Source organism: Thalia democratica, chromosome 3 (genome assembly GCF_965202585.1).
Source record: "Thalia democratica chromosome 3, ktThaDemo2.hap1.1, whole genome shotgun sequence".
Lineage (NCBI taxonomy): Eukaryota > Metazoa > Chordata > Thaliacea > Salpida > Salpidae > Thalia > Thalia democratica.
In genome coordinates this window covers 43,274,091-43,297,925 of record NC_139167.1, presented here as the reverse complement: position 1 = coordinate 43,297,925, position 23,835 = coordinate 43,274,091, and the positions used below count along the sequence as shown (strand labels likewise).

At 26.3% G+C, this 23,835-nt stretch overlaps 1 protein-coding gene across 3 annotated transcripts in view; it reads left to right on the top strand.

The window, feature by feature from the left end:
* Positions 1-946: 946 nt before the first annotated feature.
* LOC145832686 (helicase ARIP4-like) overlaps positions 947-23,835 on the top strand; it is a 59,268-nt gene continuing 36,379 nt past the window's right edge. For all 3 annotated transcript variants that reach the window (XM_082939992.1, XM_082939991.1, XM_082939990.1), the window contains exons 1-8: positions 947-1,070; positions 2,960-3,051; positions 4,330-4,498; positions 7,154-7,268; positions 9,629-9,752; positions 10,092-10,242; positions 10,508-10,640; positions 18,933-19,115. In XM_082939992.1, coding sequence (XP_082796118.1) covers positions 1,051-1,070; positions 2,960-3,051; positions 4,330-4,498; positions 7,154-7,268; positions 9,629-9,752; positions 10,092-10,242; positions 10,508-10,640; positions 18,933-19,115 — 987 coding nt within the window. In that variant the 5' untranslated portion in view covers positions 947-1,050. The remainder of the gene's footprint in view (positions 1,071-2,959; positions 3,052-4,329; positions 4,499-7,153; positions 7,269-9,628; positions 9,753-10,091; positions 10,243-10,507; positions 10,641-18,932; positions 19,116-23,835) is intronic.

Here is a 23,835-nt window from a genome sequence, read left to right as displayed (position 1 = left end):
CAAAACTTTGTTGAATTTTAGAAAAACAGTAAAAAAGCAACTGCTAGCTAATTTAAGTATATTTAAAATTAGATCAACTTGTAAAACATGTGCCTTGTTGCTTAACAATTTATACATAAATTTTATGTTTAGGTTTCTATTTGAATAAGAATCACAGTTTAAAATTCCTTTCGTGGCAAAACTCAGTAACTGTATAAGTTTTTCAATAAACATTTTTCAATACATGAATCTTAAACTAAAATTGATTCCTTTGTTCAACCTATTTCAACCACATATTTAATATATTTTATATATACAATTAAAAGTTTTCAAAGCTAATTAAAAAGGTAATGATGTTAAGATTTAATAAAAAATAGTGTAAAACTGTGTAAACAACATATAAAGTAATTTTTGTACTATGTAGTCAAAAGAAGGACATAGGGAAGTTTCAACATTTTTTTACATCAATTATTAAAGATTTTTATTAAAAGTTTAAAGATTGAACTAAAGTAAGTTTTTACAGAGTCTTGTATTTATTTTTTGAGCTTAAGATCTCAAAATTCCAGGAAACATTTTTTTTGAATAGTTTAAAAAAACAGAACATTTATTTTAGTTTTAGAGACAAAAAAGAGTATTTTTTAAAGATTAAAAAAAAAAGGTTAAATTATTTTAATATTAGTAATGAACTAATTTTCTTCTTTTTGATTTGTGTCTTTGATAAGGAGTTTATTCTCACAAAGGTTAATTTATACATCTCTTAAATTACTTTGAACTTTGTTTAGCAGTTATAAATTGTCTGATAATATCTTGACAAATTAGATCAATTTGTAAAAAAAGGTAGACCCCATATAGCCTCAATTCATGTTGAGACATAACAGACCAGTAGTCACAGTACAAAATTTATTAAAATTTATTTACAAATATTTTAAAAGTTTTAGAATAATATTTGAAGTTTAAACAAATGTACAGAAAATAGTTTAGATAAAATTACATTTATGAAACAACAACTGTTTATTGAAATTATATTTTGCTTTGTGACATGCAATCTAGATAAATAAGAAGTTAACTTCAATGAGTTCATCAATTCAAAAGTAAGTTTTTATTATTTATCTTAGTCTATTTTGCACATTAAGAATAATTATACTTTAAGAACATTTTATGTTTGTAAGTACCTAAAAATATAATTGTATTTATGTTTATAAATGAGAACAACTTTAAAAAAAAAATTGAGTACAGTAGTAGGACATAATTTAAAGTATTAGAAAAATACCACTATAGAGTTCAATCTTTTGTTTTGTACTTATTTCCAATTTGTAAACTTAAATGACTTTGAATTATTTTGATTTTATTATGATCAACTTGTTAAAGACTATTCCTAATTTAAATAGTTTTCAATATAATAAAGTTATTATTTTAAGTTTTATAGTACTATAACAAGTCAAGACACGTCAAATTCCAATAGCTTTGAGTTATTGTAAATTATTTATTTTAGTAAATGTTTTAACAATTTATTTTATTATTGTAATCTTAATATTAGACTTAAATAATATTGGTTATTTTTGAGATGTGGCCTGTTCACTCTTTATATAAGAATTTAAACTGTTGTAATTTGAATTGCCAGAAACGTACTTAACAGTATTTTATTTAGTGTTTATAAAATTAATACATATTATAATTTAAATACTCTATTTGTTTTATATTTTTTACTCATACATATAGTTTATGTATGTTTATATTTATAAAATACACACATTTTTCTTTTATACTAGATGTAATTTTATTTTAACAACACTCTGTAGAACTGTTTTGTAAATTTAATATAAAGAAACATTGTTAGTTTTCAATAATTTGAGTACTTCTTTAAGTTGTTGTTGTATTTTACATTTTTGCTATTGAGTTTAAAACAAATTAGACACATTAATCGGTCCACAGGGGAGATTGAAAACTAATAGTTTATTATTTTAAAGAAAAATGATTACAATGTTTCACTGCTAAGCGGATTTTCAAATTGTCAATCTGTAATAAGATAATAATGGTAAAAATGACAAATAATTTTTTTCTCAACAAAATACTTAAGGCCATAGGGGGGGGGGGGGTAAACCATGTTTTTTACTAGTTGATCTTATTTTATAGAGTTTTTTCTAAGCTTCAAGATGCTTTTTATCGCTTTTAAAAAATTGAATTGTTTTTTAAGATATGACCAGTCAAAGTCGGGCCGCATAATAGGTATTCTATGGGAAGGGAAAACTAAAACAGCAAAAAAAGACTATTTCATTTAAAATCTATCTCCTTCTACATTTTTCAAGCAATCTTCAAACTTTCGCAGTCTAATCTTTATACAATAACAAAAAAACGTTACTTAGGAATTAAAAAAAATTTTTGTAAAAATATATTTTTTTAGAAAAAAAAACACTTTTTCTTTTAATTTTTGTAATAATTTTTTTTTTAAATTATTAGAATTCTAAAGTAACTTTTTTTCCTTTTATTATAAGGAATGTTTCCTGAAAATTTGAAGAAGATTGCTTGAAAAATGAGGGAGGAGATAGATTTTTAGTGAATTTTAAAATTTCCGAGAAAATTGACCCCAAAAAATTTGCGGTCCATACGTTTGTATTGGAAAGTTTTTACAAAAAATTAAAATATCTCAAAAGTTAAATGACATTTTTGAATTCTATAAAAACTGGCTTGCAGTTTGTACTTAAAAGCTTTCATATAAAAGCCAAAGTTAATTTTTGTAAAAAAAAAATGTTGGGCCCCTCCCTATGGCCTTAAATAAACATAAACATATCACTCAAATTTTAAATTATTTGTCATTTTTACCATTATTATTTTGTTAAAGATTTACAATTTCAAAATCCACTTTGTGGTGAAACATCGTAATTGTTTTATTTAATATAGTAAATTATTGATTTCAGATTTTATACATAGTTCAATTAATTTTTGAATTGAATAAGTTTTTTATTTATCTACATTAATTTAGATGCTCAAGAAGCAGCGTAAAACTAGATGAAACTATGAAAACTCAACTAGAGTTAGATCAAAAGAAAATAGAAGAAAACTGTAAAGTTCAAGGTGTTTTGTAATTAAATATTGTATAAATAAGCTATATAATTTAAAGTATTGTATTTATTTTAGACTATCACTAAAATGTTTAGTTAAAATCATGTTATTTTAAGAGTTTGCGGTATCATTATAATCTTTAATATTAAATGACTAAATTCTAACAATTTTATTAAAATATATTTATTTTTTTTTAAACAAAGGATTTAAGTTTTTAAATAATGTGTGTATTTTTCTTAAATGTTAAGAGTCAATTGTCTATAAGTTTGCAATAAGTATGCAAAATTGTCCAATAACTGAAACATAGTTATTAGACTTTATAATTTGTCAAGAAAATTGAGAAAGCATAAGATCACCTAGCTGTCTTGTGCAATATTCTTACAATTCCCACTAGCATGATTCCCACCCGTATCAGTTTTGAACTGATCAATTCCAACCTAAAATTTTTTTTAGAACATTTATTTATTTATTAATTCCTTTTAATTTTTTACTTATTATTAACTTTTTTTTTTATACTATCTTAGTTACCCTTACCCTTGGTCGATATTTTTTTGCTATTGTTGTTATTATTATTGTTGTTGTTGTTGTTAAAAAATTTTTTATTTTTGTTTTACTTTTAAATGATCAGATGGGAATTGATTTGGATGGGAATTGTGCGTTTAAAAATTGTGTACTGATTGGAACTGAGCGTGTTTCGTCTTGTGCATATTGGAATAACTGAAATCCTAGTGCTTATTTAGCTATTTGTTCTTATATTTGATTTTAGCTTTAATGCTTCACATCCATTTGTAAAAGCTAGCCGGGTCTTCTGACTGATCCCTGGTCAAAGTTTGGTTAAGTTGTTGTAGGTGGATTTGTAACACCTGTATGACTGAACGAACTAAATGACTTATCATCCTCAATTTTGTTTAAATTTTCTGAAGGCTTCATCCAACATTATTTGAGTTATTCTGTTGAAGATTGTTGATAAAGAACAAGTCCTTGTTTAGATGGACAATGAATAATCTGTGACATGATAAAAATAGTAACATAATAACAAGTATATATACTAAATGCAATATAATAGTCTACAAAACTCTACCCCGGAAGTTTTAAATTTTACCTTTATCTATTATAACTTACTTTAGTATTTTAACAATGGTTTTTGTTCATTTAAAAAACATTTTACTAGAACTAGATATATGTAGCAATAAATAATAATAAAGATTATTAAAAAAACAAAAACTATTATGTTTTCTTGTGCTATAACTTAATTGGCCTGTGGTCTTTATACTTAAAAAATATTCAAAGGAGTGACTAAAGCAAATGAAATGATTGATGACAAAAATAATACAATTTTATCTGATAACAATGATTGTCCAAGTAGTGATGAAATTAGAAATGAAGTCAAAGAAACTAGTTTACTTAGTATAAAAAAAAAACCTAAGCCTCGAGATCCAAACAAAAGGCGTAAAATAAGGTTCGTATTTTCTCTATTATTTTTTTTTTTTTGCATATTTATTTCAGTGTTGAGAAAGTCTATAAAACAATAACATCATATTAAAAAATTCAAATAGAATCAAAAAAAAAAAAAGTTTTGTGTAAATTTTCAGTCAAGAATAAATATTTTATACAAATAATTTTATTTAAATCAGTAATTAACTATATTTACTATTAAAATACTTTTTTTATGTGGTTTTAATGTTACTAAAATTATTAAAAAAGTTATGTACTAATTATAAAAATAAATGTTTTTTAATTATGAAAGGTTCAACCTAAGTATTTAAAGTCCTTAAAATGAATAAATAGCCAGATTAAATTTAAATTTGTCCTAAATTAATTAGATTTTAGGTTAATGCATAAGTGCATATTTACCTGAATTTTACTATGGCATAACTATAGAAATTGTAAGTGCTACAGTTTCCTAAACTTAAATGATCAAATGTCTAGTCTTGACTATTCAAGGTTAAAAATGTAGATGTTTAAAATGGGTAGTTGTCATTTATGAACGAAGAGACACTTTTGCACAAAGGATCAATTTTGCACAAAGACACTTTTGCACGAAGGAACATTTTTTCACAAATATACTTTTGCACAGGTTGAATTTTTTTTTATGTTTTTTGTTTTATATTTTTATTTATTTATATTTCTATATTTTTACTGTTACTATTACCTGTTAACTTTTTTATTTATTATTATTATTATTTTTTAATAGTGTCCGTTAAATATTTTTCTATTTTTACTATCATTGTTACTTCTAACCATTATTGGTCGTTAACTTTTTTTCTTCGTTTTTGTTTTTTTTTTTTAATTTATTTTTAAGCTTCTGTTTTATTTTATTTATATATATATATATATATAAAACTAAGATACACAAAATAAACTTTTGCTTGGTACAGCTGTTTCTGCGTTTAATACGCATCTTCAGCCAAGTTTTATTCAATGAAAAGCAAACTTGTAAGTACAGCAATAAAATTATACAAAATTAGGTATTACGAAATAATAGAATAGTTAGTTGATTTTGGACATAATTATTAACAGAGTTTTTAGATAAATTGTTTTTGATAATGTATACAGCCAGTTTGTAATTTGTATCTTTTGTTTAGAGTATCAGATTTTTTAACTTTTAAAATTTCGATTTTTTCCGCATTGCACAATTTACATCCATTTTTTAAACTATATTTATTTTTCGTTTTTGTTAATATTTCCCAGTGAATTTAAAAATTAACTTTGCTATTTTTTAGTTTCCAAATGTACTGCAATAAAGTTGTCGTATTTCTATGTTTTTCGTGTTTGAAGCTGTACTTGTGTTTTGTGTAGCGATTCTTGAACGATAGTCCAGTAGAGCCAACATAAAACTTGTTCTGGTTTTCAGTTATGACTGTCGCTTTATATATATATATATATATATTATTAATCTCGTGCAAAAATTACCTTTTGTGCAAAAGTGACTCTTCGTGCAAAGTGACCCCTAGTGCAAAAGTGTCTTCGTGCATATTTGACTAGTCCCCGTTTAAAATAGCTTGATTTAACGGAACTTCATTTATAAACGCTTTGATTCAAAAATAAATATAGGAGAAAATACCATAAAAAGTAAGTTTAATTTTTTTCCGGCAAGTATGCCTAATGCTATTATTGTTATATTTAAAAAACTCATACTTTTTGAAGTTATGATTGTTTGATAAGTTTTTTCAGCCCTGAAACTAGAGTTTTTAGGTCTACATGTAGAAAAATTTATATTAAAGACGAAGTTTTATTTATATTTTATCAAATTTTAAAAATACTTTTTAAGGTAACATATTATTCAGCAGTACGCAAAAACTTTTATAACATCATAATTTTTAACCTGCTAACAATTTAAAGATAAATTCTTTTTTAAGATAATTTATGTTTTTTAATTATTTTACAATAGAGTAAAATACTAAAGATAATTTTTACAGTTTATTTATACTAAGGTTTGCTATACACAGGCTATTTTGAATATTTTTTTCACAAAATCTCATGCTAGGTTTTTGACTTCAAAATTTAAAAAAAAATATTTATTTTAAATAATTCCTTTATTTATTGTTTTAGTATTTATAGATATTTAAGCTTTAATAACATTTTTTTCAATTTTACGCTTATATATATTTAAAAATCAGGCTAACTCAGGCTGGCTTTTTTGCCTTTTAGAGAGGCAACCCTGTAAACTGTGAGCTCTTATTTGTAATATTCAGCAATCAAAATAAAAAGTAAGAACCTTTTATTGGCAACAGTAGTTTCATAAAAAATATACAGTAAAGTTTTAGTAAATCGAAATAAAATAACTACAATAACAAATAAAAGTAATTGCCTACATCATTATTTAACTTATTATTAAGTTGCAAAGTTATATTGAAAGTGCATAATATACACTTCATATGTAATATAGTTTTTCAAATCTCATTAAATGCCGTTTGCTAACATTAAGGAAGTCAATTTTATATACTATTCCACACAGTGAAGTTTTTTACTAAGTCAAAGTCAAATGTAGGGTAGGGGCACTGTTGACAGTGGAGACTTTAGTATGTATTCATATTAAAAATATGTTTAATTTTATATTTTTGACATAAATTAGTTGTAATAGTTATGTAATTATTTATTTGTTATGTAAAAGGAAAATGCTTACTATGGATGATCTTGGAGAGGGAACTATTAAAGCAGTTAAGGAAGAAGAGGAAAGAAGAAAATTGCTTTTAGACCAAAGAAAAGCAACAGTTCGTATTATGCAGGTTAGTGAAAATTGGAAATTTAATACATTTATTTCATGTTAATTTTTCATTCAGTATAGTTATACTTTAAGTTTAAACAACTGTTTTTGTATGCTAATACTTTCTTATACTCGCGATGTTTTGCTTCCCTTAAATTATGAACAGCTCTACTGAGTCTGTGAAAATCAACAAACATTAAAAAAGTAAAATAGTGTATTTTTTTTTAAAGTTAAGTATGTTTACTAAAAATATTGATAAAAATTTACTTAAGGTTTCTAGTGTTATCAATATAAGTATTTTTATTTTATTTTTTAATAGTTTATTTGACAAACTAAGTTCGTTCAAAAAGGTCGTCAGTGCTTAATAATTTCTGAATTTTTTTTTAAAGCAATTAGCTAAAACAGTAAGCAAAAACAAAACTATACAAAAAAATATTATTTTAAGTTGAAAGTTCAGTATTCATTTAGTAATCTATAATATTTAGAATAAGAGCAATAAGTCTGGAGTTTAAGAATCAAAATTTTTATTATTTTTTGTTAAAAAAACCATCGAAAAAACTGTCTCAATTCTTTAAAGAAAAACACCAAGCAACAGGTCTTTCGTTTATTAAAATAATTTTCAATTCTATTAAAAAATAATTACTTGTAGAGAAATACAATAAAATGTAGTTTGGATATTTTTAACAAGAAATAAAATTCAAAATTCATAAAAATACTTAAATGTGTAAACTAATTTAATGATTAAATGAAAAAGTTAAAGGCTTATGACATATATTTATACAACAAATAAAAAATTTAGATTATAAGCACACAAACTACCACCAATTTTTTTTCTAATTTGCTGTAATTAGGGCAACTATTTATAACAGCTGTAAACAAAAAATAATTTCCTAAGGCAGAACTTGATAATGAAAATTTTGTGTGGTACTTTATAATTATTTGTTTAAACTAATTTGTTTTATCCACCTCGGTTCTGTAAAATGTAAGTTATTATTTACTGGTCTTTATAAAAACTGTATTTTATATGCGTCTTTTATTTTTTTGATATGTTTTCTATATAAATCTTTTAATAGTGAATGATTAATGCAAACTAGTTCTTTTGCTCAGTGTTCTTCAAAGTGTTCACCAGTGTACACAAAATTTATTTTGGGGTACAAGAATCGTAACTTAAAAAAAAATATTATAAATTTTGAAATTTACGCTAGACATTATAGAGTTCGTGATGAAGAGCAAAAAAAATATCTTAGGCGTTTTTAGTGGTAGTTTTAAAACTTGTATTAGATATTAAAAAAAAATCTAGGGGGCCGCAATCCGTAAAAGTGCCACAATATTGTAAAAGGGGGAGCCACAAGGCCATAATTTGAAATTTACACTAGATGTTCTGGAACTGATGATGAAGAGCAAAAAAAAAAAGGCGGTTTTGTGATATTTTTTTAAGAAATCTTTTTGGAAGGGGCCATAGCTTAACATAGCTTAAGGGTGGCCCTTTGAAAAAAAGTCTGGGAAACCCTGCACTAGATAATACGGGAAATTTGAAACTTATACTAGATATTCGCACGTTGGGGTACATTGAACTTTAATTTTGCAATTTAGGGTGCACAGATTTTGATTAGATTAAAGACCACTGTTAGCTCATGATTTGATTTAATTATGATACTTTTCCAAATGTTTCTGTGTGTACTCCATCTTTTTTCAATACTGTTAATTGTTTGAACAATATGAAGTTTTTTATATATTTTACATGTTGCAGCATATATCCAGTAATCTTTGCTATCCAATTTTTGTTTTATTTTAATATTTTTTATTGGTTAGTCTCTATTTATCATGTTGTTTGATCTCTTCTTAAAAGTTTTTTAAATTGATTTTTTTACCAATTTTTATTTGTCTGGTTATCAAAAGCTGTCCGATTCTAATGTAAAAAGGCAGACAAATTTTATCTGTTTATCTGAGTACTAGATTTCAAGTATATTTAAATGTACGTTGATTTACAGACTCTCCAGAGTTGTTCATATTTACGAGCAGAAAAATTTTGTCAGTATAATAAAGTTGTTGTGTAAAATAAACTATTATAATTTTGGACAGGCTTTGCTTCTTTGGAATTTTAAGATTTAATACTTGATTACGTTACATCTAATATTTTAAAGTCAATTAATGTTTTTTCTAATATGTATAGTTTTTGTTAAGCAAAAAAAAAACATATATATTTGTGTTTCGTTTTTGAACTTAACCTAACAATTGAATTACCTTGTGGTATGATTATGATTGTATTTTTGTTAAGATCTTAAAATATACATATACATTTTCGTAAATTTAATTTTATACTCTGCTTTTATAATACTATTTTAACTAAAATGTATATTTTAACTGAAGATAATTATGCAGGAAGAAAAAAAAGAAACTGGTTTAAAAGATGGTTTAAGCAAAGGTCAATCATCTTCAAGCTACTTCACTGCACCTTGTCTTACAAGTTTGCTTACCGCCACCCCTAGTGAGACAAAACTGTCTTGTAAGTTAATTGTTGTATGGCAGCACAAAAAAAAATTCTTTTCCATTCAATGATAGTTCGTTTGAACTTTAATTAATTTGGTCTTATTTTACTAAGTATTTTATAAAGTATTTCAAAGATAACTTGTACTTTTAAAAACTGGAAGAAAACTTCAAAACCTAAAAAAAAACAGTGGCCACTGTATAAGTTATAATAAGTACACTGAGTTTTTAGAGGTTTTAGAATTTAGGTGTTATAAACCAACAGGTATTGCACTGCGATGTATTTTTTTAATATCTAATAGTTGTAAAGTTTATGAATTTTAATCAAAATATAACTATGCGTTGATATTAATTGCAGCATCAGTAATCTGTATAAGCAGTGATGAAGAGGAATCACAGATATCCACTAAAAAAAAACAGGAAACCATCAACATAAGTTCTGATAGCAGCAGTGATGATGTAATACTTTTAGAAAAAGATGAAGATATTGATGTAGATATGAATAACAGGTTTTTTAGCTGTTTTTATACTTTAATTTGTTCAAGATATTTTGAATTTGTGTTTAACCTTAAAGAACTCTGAGTACAGTTACCTGTATAGTATACATATTGTATCTAATTAGTCTGTTTTAAAAAAGTAAAAAAAAACAACTTTTTAATAGTTTTCGAGATAATTAAACAATCAAAAGAGTATCAAAATAAATTTTAGGTGAACAAAAGTCACAGAACAGTTTTCACTTAGATAAATTTTTACAAATATCAATACAAATTGCAGTGGTTTGCACGTTGACGATGCGAAAAATATTCATGACAGCGAAGGAAGAGTACTTGTTAACTGTAATCATTTGTGTGAAAAAGAAAAGGTCTTTCTTGCACCTCAAATATCTAAAATAATCAGACCTCACCAAGTTTGTACTTAAAAATGACTTAAGTTAACTTTTTTTTATAATCTTTTATCTAATTCTTGTATACTTATTGAACTTTTTAATTCATATAGTTTAAAATATTTTTACAGATAACTGTTGCTAAAATTTCAAATAAAACAACAATTTAGAGCTTAAATACCACTTACAACTTAACAAGATTTTTTTATTCATTTTCAAATTTTTCTAAACCTAAAAGCCTTTTGAATCTACTTGAATACTTTTCAAAAGTTAAATGAATTGTAAACCAGTTTTGAAGAATAATGTAAACATTTAAATTTAAATTAATTATAACGTAGTTGTACAAAGTTATAAAAAACATGCTATTAAAAAAATATATTGAGTTAATATATTGTTAGTAAAGTTATTCTATTTCCATAAACTTGGATATTTAGTTTTGGGTTTTATTTTTCTATGAGCAGAGCATTGATTGCCAACTATAAAGCTCACTTCGGGCACAATTTTAAGAACTTTGAAATTATTATCGATATTGGAGTTTTGACATTGTCTACAATGGTGCAAATTATCAAAAAAAGCACTGCGTTTGTCCTTTCCTTTGTGATCAGCAACTCTTCTAAACAATTGCCGCGACGTCTCCCCAATATAGGAGACGCTCTGGTTTACAGAGCAGGTATACTTATATATGACATATGCGTCAAATTTTTCAGAACACTTGCTTTTAATGTTGAAATATTTACAAACTTACTTGGTGGTATATGCTGGTGTTATTTTTACATCGTGTTTTTTAAAACCTATCTTATTCGTTTTAAAAATCTTAATGAGCAATTTACTGAATTGAAAAAAACTTGAAAAATAGTTGTAGAATACAACTTTCAATCGATTTCAGAATTTTTACCTGTATTTGTTTTTTGCTCTTGTTTAAAAGATAAATTGTTTATTGTAGTTCGTAAAAGTTGTTCAAAATATTGATAATTTTACAGTATTTTTGTAATTTTAAAAAGTTCTTCTTTGAAATCAACATAGCTCGTATATAAATTTAGTGTTCTATTTAAATAATAATCCAACAGACCTAACTTGCATGCTTTTAAGCATACACTTGTGTATTGCATAAGTAGGTTAGTATCTGCTGGCTTTCTATAAACATTTGTGTGGAGTTTGTTTGAAACTAGTTTAACTTCTTTATCTAAAAATGGTAGTTTATTATTGGAAGATATTTCTAGAGTAAATGTTAAATTATAATGCAGTGATTTCATCGCGTAAAAAACTATTAAGTCATTATTTTAGACAAGAATTCATTTTGCAGTTTATTTTATTGTTTGTGAACTTAAAACTTTTCAATCTACCTTTTTCAAAAGTTCTTGTAGATAACTAAATAGATTTTTGTAAAATAGTAAACTTGATAAAATTGTAAGGTTATGCGTCATAATAGGTAAATAAAATTATATGTACTATGCGATGCTATTATAAAGTTGTTAAACAAAATTTAAAGTATAAAGCTTAAGTACTAGAAATTGAAAGCATTAATAGCAATTTTAATAAGAGGAAACAGACTTATTTAAACTATCTTAAAAATAAAATTAAACAACGAAAACAAAACTTAGTAGTAAACCTATAGATAGATTTAGAAACCGTAGATAACACTTTCGGGGCCGTAACTTTAAGAATAACTCATTCCACCAGAAAACCCCTTAACGGGATTGTTAAAGATCTCACTCCTGATCCAGAAAAATGCAACATAATCTATAAGTACAAATGCCACTGTGATAGTGAGTATATTGGGAGAACTTCGTAACGATTCCACATAAGAAGGGACCAACATGTGACCAACGCCTTAAGAAACTGGATGATCTGTTGGACAAACAAGCCAATAAAAAGTCAATCGGCGATAGGTGAACATTTGTTAAATAACTTAGAATGAGCAAAAAACTGTAGCAATAATATGTTTTCAATCGTTTGTAAACGACGTAACATGTAACGTTTAAGTATTTTACAATCTATATTTATAAAAACTAATAAGCCAAGTTTATGCAAACAAAAATTTGTTTACAATTCTAATTTGTTTAAATTAATGTAAATTCGCTACTAAGTTTTGTTTTTGTTGTTTAATTTTATTTTTAAGAAAGTTTAAATGAGTCGGTTTCCTCTTATCAAAATTGCTATTAATGCTTTCAATTTCTAGTACTTAAGCTTTATACTTTAAATTTTGTTTAACAACTTTATAATAGCATCGCATAGTACATATAATTTTATTTACCTATTATGACGCATAACCTTACAATTTTATCAAGTTTACTATTTTACAAAAATCTATTTAGTTATCTACAAGAATTTTTGAAAAGGGTAGATTGAAAAATTTTAAGTTCACAAAAAATGAAATAAACTGCAAAATGAGTTCTTGTCTCAAATTTTTATTTAAAGTTAGTACCGAAAAGAAGTAATTACGTCATTATTATTTTTCATAATTACAAAAATATCGTCAATATACCTCGCGTAAAAAATCGGTTTTTGTATTGAATTTGCTATTAATATAATGAGTTTTTTTGAAGCCATAAACCAAATTGCTAATAATGGCACCAATGGACTACCCATGCAATGCTGTCTATTTGTTTGTATATTTTTTCTTTATAGACAAAGACACTTTTAGAGCAGATATTTAAAATTTTTTAAAAGTGTTTTTTGTTATTTTACCTTTAAAAATTTACTTATTATTTTTGTTGTTAATAGTTCTTAAAATATATTCAATAGCTTCATTTAATGGAATTCGTGTGTTGAGACTTTTGATATCTAAGCTAGCAAAAGTGTTTGTATGTTTTATGTCTAGTGTATATATTCTGCTAACAAACTCGGCTGAGAATGAAATACTAAACTTGCCATTGAGACAAGTTTCAGATTTTTTTTCAAGCCTTTTAGCCTAGTTATATTCTTGCTTGTTTTTAGCAGATAATACCGGTCTAATTGGATAGTCGTTTTTGTGATTTTTAACCATTCTAGACGATTTCCCTGGCTTGGCGTTGGCGCCTCGTTGAGAAATTTATGATAAGTATTGTTATTAACTAAACTTTTTATATAGTTCCTACAGTAACAAGCGACCTTATTTTCTTGTATTATCCATGGATAAGTTTACCGGATTTGTTATTTTTACAGAGTTTATGTTGTATTCTATTTCTTGAAGCCTTGTCTTATCTATAACTATTTTATCTAACTTCTTAAAATAACCATTTTTGTTAATAACAAGTACACCGTTACCTTGTCAATTTTACAAATGAAGATTAGAGATTTTTTTTTGAGATTACTTCAAGTTTTATGAACCAATTGATTTTATCTAGACCAGGGTTTCCCAAAATAGGTCAAATGGACCCCTTGGGGGCCATGATGCCATATTTTGGAACTTACACTAGATATTATGGATTTAATGTTTAAGAGCAAAAAATAAGTCTCTCTCTCAGGTGTATTTAAGGGTAGTTTTGAAACTTATACTAGATATTCTTGAGTTAATGGTGAAGAGCAAAAAAAAAGAGGTTTTAGGTTTATTTAAGGGTAGTTTTTTGAGAAGTCTTGTCGAAGGGAGCCATAGCTTTTTTTATTTCTTTAAAGAGGGCTTTGTGAATAAAAGTTTGGGAATTCCTGGTCTAGACTGACATTTGCTTTGTGCTTTACTTATAAATCTTTCCGTTGAATTTTGAAGAGCAATTGGTCATCAAAAGTTAGTTTAGTTTTATTATTAAGTGATATTTTTTTAATTTGAATGTCTATATTAGTACGTAATTTATTTTTATCAATATTTTTTAGTAAAATACAATGTGTAAGTTCGTACTTGAGTGCATTATTTTCAGTTAGTGTTAGTTTCTTTGTGGTTAAATTAGCAATAGTACTAGGAACATTTTCGTTGTTTTTCATTCACGATATATTAAATTATCGTTATTAATTCTTATTTTACTAACATGTTTTTTTATGACTTTGTACAACTACGTCATAACTAATTACATTTTTAAACCACCTTCAAAACTGTTTTACAACTCATTTAATTTTTGAAAACGAGTCATGTAGATTCAAAAGGCGAAAAGTTTTACAAAATTTTAAAAATTGAAATTATATTCTTGTTTAGTTGCAAATGGTATTTAAATACAACAAAATTCCTTCTGACTATAGAATTCGGCTGGTTCCGGATCCTAAATGTTTTAGTTTTATGTAGTATAAGTAGAGAGCAAACTTATAAAGTCTAATTATTATAATACCATTAATTATTAAAAAATGTTTAATACAAATATTTTGTTAAAAAAAACACAATATTATTGTCTAAATGTTTTATTTGAACACTAGGAAAAAAACGTTGTAAAAAAGCAAAAAAGCTACCTATACAAAACCTCAGTTTAAATGTTAAATTTCAACCTACTTATATGACCAGGGTTCGTGCGCGAAATTTTTTTCATTTAGCCTGACTGAGACCAATTTAGCCTGACATTTTTTCAAAGTAAGGAAAACCCCATTTAGAAGTCATTGTAGGTATTGGGGGGTCTTGATTAGTACTATTGTAGTCTCCGACTTCAACCAGCTTTATCTCAAAAATATTTTGAGCTTTATAAATCTACAAAAAGCAACTCATAGCTTAGTTACAACTCAATAAAATAAGACTAAATTGTGAAAAAGGTGATTGAACCCCCCTCCCCTATGCCCTTTAACATAACAAATTCCATGATAAGTTTTAAAGTAAGTGTTACATCTAATCTATTACTAGTGTAAAAATTTAATATATATTACTATACACAATTGTTCAATTTAATTAAGCAATAAGTAAAAACATTATAACCAGAAGATTTATAATAAAACAACGTCCATTGTCGTGTTTTATTAAAATTTAAAATGAAATGCTTACACGAGTAATAAAATAAGTAAAACATATTTATTATAGTATTTTGACTAATACTTAAAACTGATACATAATTATAAATCTATAGCATAAATTATAAATCCTAAGCTCTAAATAAATACAGTGATTGTTGATGTCGTATCAGATTTAAAAAGCTTAAACTTTAATTAAAAAAAAACCTTTAATATTTTGTTCTTGTAAAGAAAAATGAATTGTACTTAAAATTTGTACTCCCACAAAACTTAGTACTTATATCTTAAAGCTAAGTTTTAGTGTTGTGAATATCTCTAATAACTTAAAACAAACAGTAAATATATAAATAAACTCTTAAGAGTTTTAATCTAAAAGTTTTTGGTATAAAGCGTTTTAATTAGAAATTAAAACAGTTCAACCAACTAAGCTCTGAAAAACATAGCTGATGTAAACAAATTCAAACAAACAGCTAAGTAGTTAAACTAAACTGTAATGTTTAAAAAGTATTTTTTTATGAATTTTCATAATTATGACGTATATAATTTACTCAAAACGTAATAATGAAGATTATTAAAAAAAATTGAGATTCAACAAAAGGTTTTTAGCATTTATTTTTACAAATACTGTCTTTAATAACAAAATCTTTATTTAGAAATTAATTCACATCTCAATTTGATCTTAAAAAGATTTCTCAATTTTTTTTTAATCAAAAATTTTCAAGTATTTGAACTGAGAAAAACTAAGATTCTCAAATTTTTAAATAAAAAACTGATTTAGCTTGACGTTTTTCAACTTTTTTCAAAAAAACTGATTTAGCCTGACTTAGCCTGATTTAGCCCGACGCGCACAAACCCTGATGACTAATTTTGAGTTTTGTAATTGTATGACGTTAAAGAAAGTCAAATTAAATCTTACAATGCTTTAAAAAATAACAAACGTTTTTTTATGATAGGATTTACATTAGACTTTTACTTACAATAACTTCTTTAGCAACTGTTTACATATACAAAAGTAAGTAACATTTACTTATATCAACGCCATTAAGCTACAAAGAAACCTATTTTTGTGTTTTCAAGTTGTGATAAAAACTAGTTTTTCGCCGGTTTTTGAAAGCAATCGATTCCGCTTTTGTTCTTACAAGTCACCAGGTTCTGAAAATAACCTTTCAGAATAAACAGAAGATGGTGGTGCCGAAAGATACCTTTTTGCAAACCTGGAAAGATGTGAGTATGTTTTCTTGTTTGAGTTCCACCATGACAAGACTTCAGCTTCTTCAGCAGATAAATTTTCTTTAGCCAATAAATCCTTAATTTCGGTCTCATTTTCCCGATCAACTGTATCTTGTTACTCACTTTCGTGAGTGTTTGCACTTCTATCCGATTTGATGTAGAATACAACGACAAAATTTTTTTGGGAACATTGTTTGTAGGTATTTGAGCTTTAGGTTTATTAGGCGGTACTAGAGGAGCTTGACCACTTTGACCAGTCTCACAACAACTGTGATTTTTTACTTAAAATTCAGTAGACTTACAACCCCCTGTTTGAGATAAGCAAGGAAAAAGTCATGTCGATACTTTGGATCAACAGCTGTTGTGAGTAAAAACAAGTCGTTATCATGAAGGTTTATTCGTGTGCTGTTATTAGTAGTATAAAACTTTTTTTTCGAAAGTCTCTTCTATATTTTCTGCGAAGGTTGCCAATGTTGTAGAACTATTTTGATATAAACCTGGTTGACTATATTTATGATTAATTTTTTTTAAGTACTGCTGTATGCGGGATTAAACTTGACAGCAATGCGTTGATTTTACTACACTTCTGCGTTACTATATAAGAAGGTTCGAGCAGTTCATTTAGGCTAACAAGTTTCCATTCATCAGCTGTAAGAATATTTACGGGTTTAAACTTTTTGTTAGCCACGTAGTTCTAGACACTTAATTTAATTTTTCTGATCTTTTCAGCATTAGGTAGGTTGAGTTCTACTTTGTTTCAACATCTTGCACAAGTAACAAGGCTTTTTGCATTGACACTGATGAATCTAAAGTGACCTGGATTTTTTTTATACATATATTATTGCATTGAAAGTATTATTGCACATCTTTCGAATTAGTTTTTTACACTTTCTGATGTTTTATCGATATGTATACTAAGGGTATTGCTGCTTTTGTTAAACTCATAGGTATACAAAGAAAAACAAAAGGGTTGATCATACTAATTCGATCATCAGACCACAAGCCCTCGGTAGAATGAGACCTGTTTCGTCTTGATTAGGACTCATCAGTCAGCCTCAACCGAAGAACTTGTAGTCGACAACCTACAAACGGTTTATACACGCAAGCATGAAGCAACCATTTGCTGGTAATAATCAGTGAGTAATCAGTAGGTATACAAAGTGAATATTCATATTACACTTTTTTCCATCTTGATAAACGGTTTACGAAGGTCAAAAGAGCAATACACCAAAGAGTTACGACTTACTCTAGTTAGAAATTAAAAATAATCTAGACCAAACTAGGCTAGATAATTATAAAGTTTTTCATCAAACTTCAAGCTACATTTTATTTCTTTCTTAAATTTTAAAATTAGTTTTTTTTAATTAGAATAAACCGTTTTTATAATAATTTTTATTTAATTGTTTTGTTATTATTATAACTTTTTCAAGTTTTCGATCTTGATAAACATAATGTTTTAAAGTTTCTTGACTTTTACTTTATATTTTCTTTGTTCTCATAAACTAGACTAATTCAGGCTATTTCGGTGTAATTTTTAGTCATTAAGACTGTTTTTGGTTAATTGAAAGAGTGGAAACCCAGGGAAAATTTCATATTGTTTCACAATATAGTTTTTATTTTTCATATATTTTTAGTGGGTAGCTGTCTAAATTGCACTAGCGTACAAAATTGCACGAGTGCACAAGATTGCACGAAGATACTTTTGCACGAGCAGACAATTTTGCACGGGTTAAATTTTTTTTGAATTTTTTTATTTTAATTTTTTTTTTCTATCACTGTTTACCCCTAACCCTTACCCTCGGTCAGTAAGTTATTTTTTTTTACTTTTTATTTTATTTATTTTTTTTAAACTATCACTGTCACCCCTAACCCTTACCCTCGGTCGGTAGCTTTTTTTATTTTTTAAGTTATAATTTTTGTTAGTTAATTTTTATATTTACTATCACTGTTACCCCTAACCCTTACCGTCGGCCAGTAACTTTTTTTTATTTATTAAATAATTTTTTTTTCTGTTTATTTTTAATTTTATTTTTTTACTCTCGTGCAAAAATTGACCCTTTGTGCAAAATCGTCTTCGTGCAATTTTGTTCCCTCGTGCAGTTTTGACCCCTCGTGCAAATTTGGCATCGTGCAATTTTGTGCACTCGTGCAATTTTGTCTTCGTGCAATTTAGACCCGTTCCCATTTTTAGTGGTGATCAAAAATTAATGTTTTTATTTACCACACTTAAACACCGAGTATTTACAGATTGGAGGAATCAGATTTATGTATGACAACGTAGTAATATCACGGACGCAGTATAATAAAACTGAAGGATTGGGATGTATATTGGCGCACTCAATGGGATTAGGAAAAACATTACAAGTCATCGCTTTTATTGACGTATTCCTTCAGCATACTGCTGCTACCACTGTATTGTGCGTTGTTCCAGTAAGTAGTTGTAAACTAGCTTTATATTTACGTTTGTTTAGATTGTACTTTCTTAATAACTATATACAAATTAAGTTAAAAGTCATAACAAACAACGTCAAGACTTAATGAAGATAATTTTCGTGGAAAGTTGTTATTAAATGTATAACAAAGAGGTAGGTCCAGGCTTAAAGTATACAAAAAGCTCTTTCAATATAAGGTTATTTTAAAATCAAGTAACATTAGTCTGATTATTTGCTGCCTTTTTTATTTACTGTTGTATAAACTTTTTTATCAATATTATATTTACTTTTGAGTTGATAAATCTTGAATAAAAATACTTCTATAAATTGTGAATAACTCAAAATACTTAAAATGATTTAAAACAATGGTAACTAATATTTTTTTTTATTACTAAAAGCGTATAAAACATTTATCAACTCAGACAAAAATAAATATAAAAAGAAATAAAAAAGGTAATCAAGAGTATTTGTATGTAATAAATAGACCTAATTTACTGAAATTTAATGAACTATTTTAGTAAATAGAATAACAAATTTGTACAACATCCGCTTAAGTCCCTTAGTTTTTTACAAAAAAAAAACTTTGGTAAAAAAAAAGTATGATAAGCGAGCAAATTTTTATCTTGTGATAGAATAGAGTTTACTGACTTACTTTTCAAATGAAAATAATAAGTTATATGGTACAAAAGTTATTTAAAAGGTACTTAAAGTAAAAAACCTTAAATATATAGATTCAATCCAACAAGTACAATTCCTTATAAAAATTCTTGCTTTTGGTGATGGGATATTAAAGTCAGCTAATTTAAGTAGTGATCTACCGAATCTAGGACCCGCGTTCCAGATCCGGACCTCACGTATTTTTTAGTTTAATACAACTTTTGAAAATAATCAAAGTTAAACATTTTTAGAAAAACATATTTACAAATGTGCTTTTAGTTTAAATCTTTACTACACAGCAGGGGTCGGCAGGCAATTGGTGCTCGCAGGCTAAACTTTCAAGTTTTAAGTATTCACGGGCCGCAGTTTTAGTTTATGTGACATTGAATAATCTATTGGTTTTAGTTTTATTCACAAAATGAAAAACTATTTTAATTTTATTAACTTTATAAAGTTAAATAACTTTTAGATACACATAGACGGCCTATTAAAATTTACGTATTATTAATAATATTCTTCAGTCAGTGGCGTTGCGTGGTATTTTTTTAGGTGGTGCAGATAAAAAAAATCCGAGTAGCCGGTGCTTTAATTGCCAGTGATCGAATTGCCCCTGGTTGGAGTTACCTCTGCTCGAGTTGTCCCTGGTCGAGTTGTCTCTGCTCTGCTTAGCTTTGTTTTCATTTTTTATTTACAATAGCTCAAGATGGAATGATACTAAAGCGTGTACTGTTTTAGAAAATTTTTAACTTAGTTTAGTTGCCGCAAGATATTGATTTTGCGGTAATTCTTGAAGTAAATTTTGCTTTTTTGATTTCATTTGCGGCAGTCAGCTTAAAGTTTGCGGCAGTGTAGTTTGGTCGTTGTCTAAATTGGAGTTTTATAAGAGATTTTATTCTAAAAAATAACTAAAACGTTATGATACTTAATTTTTTCTTAAACAATTTTAAGGTGGTGCAATTGCGGCAGTGCGACGCCCCTGACTTCAGTCATTCGATAATATTACTATACTTCATTTAATATAACTATACATGGATGTTCGATAATATACTTCAGTCTTAATAAAATGTCTACTATTAAAATACCTAAAACTTTAATTTAATTATTTTATTTTTTAGTTATTTAGACTCACATTTATACATGTCGCATATAAACAAGCATTTTTTATATAAATAAGCATTTTTTCATAAATTTTTTAAATATTAGTTATTGAAAATAATCTTTGCGAACTAAATAACTTGCTCTCTTTGGAAAATTCAGTGATCTTTAACTAGTAAGCTAAAATAAATTCATACCTGTTTGTATTATAATTTTTTTTTACATAAATAATGGTTAAATACTCTAGTAAACACTTCATTAATAATCAATATAGCCTTATACATGGTTGCCACAAAAAATGTCTAAGTTTCATCTAACAGGCTTAAGTTAATAAAAATTTGAAAAAGCCAAAAACTGAAAGACTTGCTGTTATAAGGCTATAGGAGGGGTCTAACACTTTTTTTACAAAAAATAACTAACTTTGCTATTTCAAGCAAAATTATTTCAAGTACAAACTACGAGCCAGTTTTTATAGAATTCAAAAATATCATTTAACTTTTGAGGTGTCTTATTTTTTGTAAAAAGTTTCTAATCTGTATGGACCGCAAATTTTTCGGGGTCAATTTTCTTGAAAATTTAAAAAATTACTAAAAATCTATCTTTCTCCTTAATTTTTCAAGCAATCTTCTTCAAAATTTTTGGAAATGTTCCTTACATTATAAGAAAAACGATACTTATTAATGATTTAAAAAAATTAAATTTTATGACAAAAATCTGAAAATAAGTCTATAAAAAAAAGTATTTTTACTTAAAATTATTCAGAGTCTAAAGTAAGTTTTTTTTTTATTGTATAAAGCAGTGGTCGGCACGCTACTTCGAATACGTGAACCCTAAATCACAAAATTAAAATTCTGTGCACCCCAATTTGCATTCTTTAGCGCCGCTAGTGTTTAAGAATATGTATACACTTTTAATCGTTTTTTTTACTAATAACTTGGTAACACCCAGTTAATTTTTACACGCTAACTTTAAATTTACCAGTTTACCCTATCAATTTTAATAAACTTTTAATATTGATGATCTAATTTTTACAACAATATTTTACTTGTAACACCTCGGTCTTAAATACTAGCTAGATTAATTTAATACATTGTTACTACCCCAATTAACGATCAGTAGTCTTGGTACTTTTTATTGAATGGTAAATTTAAATATTTAGTTAGGTTAGCTTAATGGTTTTTTATTAAGCGATAAGTTTGACACTATTACATGTTAACCACTTTTTGAGTCAGAAAATAAGCCTGAGTAACTAAAGACTAGACTTATAACACAAGCTAGCCTTAAATAGTGGTATGTATAGAGTGGTATATATTTAAATTACAATGAAAATTAGACATTTATAGATCTTAAATTATTTAAATATTAATAATTAATTAAAAGTTAAAAAATTTCAAGTAAAGCAACAGTTGAAGATTTTTAAAAGATATAGAAATAAACCCAAGATTTTCAATAAATTTATAACTAGTCTCAGTCAAGCTAAGTTTTTGTAAATATATTAAAACTAGCCTTAGTTGGTCTAGGTTTTTCATAATTTAAAACTAGACTTAATTATTCTTAGAGAGCTAAGTATGAGACAGCCCTGTTATTGACCCTTCCTATACTTTAGTTTTATTATAAGTAAAACATAATTGAATTTTTTTGGCCTAACTAATTTTTTGTCAAATATCAGTTGATTAAGCTGATTAATTTAGTGATTTTTAATGTAGCTAAATGCTTTTAATCAATAAGAGTTAATAAAATTAAACATTAATAGAATACTAACCGTTTTGTTTTGTTTTAAGAATCTATGAGATTTGCTCACTTCGGTTTTTCTTTGGGCGGCTAAGGGTGGAAGAATTTTTACATAATGTAACAGAATAGAACTAGGAGAGTACAAAAATGGTCGTTTTATTAACAACAAAATGGTCAATTAGATATCAAGGTTGAATATGTGTTAAATGTAGAAAAATTAAAAAAAAAACTTTAATTTAGTTTCTGCGCGAAAAAAAAAATCCATGTACCCCAAAATAAGTTTCATGCACCCCAAAAGTCTCGTGCACCTTAAAAATTCATGTACACTAGTGTGCACCAGTGCACCGTGCCGACCACTGGTGTTAAGATTAGACTAAAATATGAAAAAAAATTGCTTGTAAAATGTAGGAGGAGTTAAATTTTAAATAAAATAGTCTTTATTTGCTGTTATAGTTTTCCCTTCTTATAGGTAACCTATTATGCGGCCCGACTTTAATCGGTCATATCTCAAAAACTAATTTGAGTTTTTTAAAACGGTAAAGAGCAACTTGAAGCTTTTTAAAAACTCTATAAAATAAAATCTACTACTCTAACTAAGCTTTTATACCTAAATTACGATTGTTATAAAATTTTCATGATATGTAGCTGGACTGGAAAAAAATTACAATTTATAAACTACAGTTTTTAAAAATATTTTTAGAATTTGGAGATTTATCCAAAGTAGTATAAATAGAAATTGCACAAACACTTGAGTTTTTTAAAGTGACTTAAAATTCACAAAATAAAGTAGTAACAAAGTTTATTAACAGTTAGATAATTATATACAGCGAAAAAACTAAAGTTTAATTACCATAAGTTAGCTTTGAAAAAACAGATAAGTTTCGAAAATGTTTCTTTTTAAGTATAAAAAATTATTAAGCCATTAGTAAAATAAAAAACTAATTTTTTATTGAGTTTTATGGCAAATCTTCATTGTTTTATCTTCCATTTAAAAAAGAATAAGTGTAAACCCATTTAATTATCAATATACAGCCTTAAAAAATTTAACATACCTAAATCAAGTATACATTAAAATGTTAGTTCAAAAAAAGAACATCTGTGTATGTTAGTGTGCAACGCTTAGAAATTGAATTAGTTTGCAAAGAAATATTATTAAAAAGAAAAATGTATCGTTACATGACAATTCAAGTTCGGAAAATTCAAATTCCGACAACACAAATTCTTAAAAAAAATAT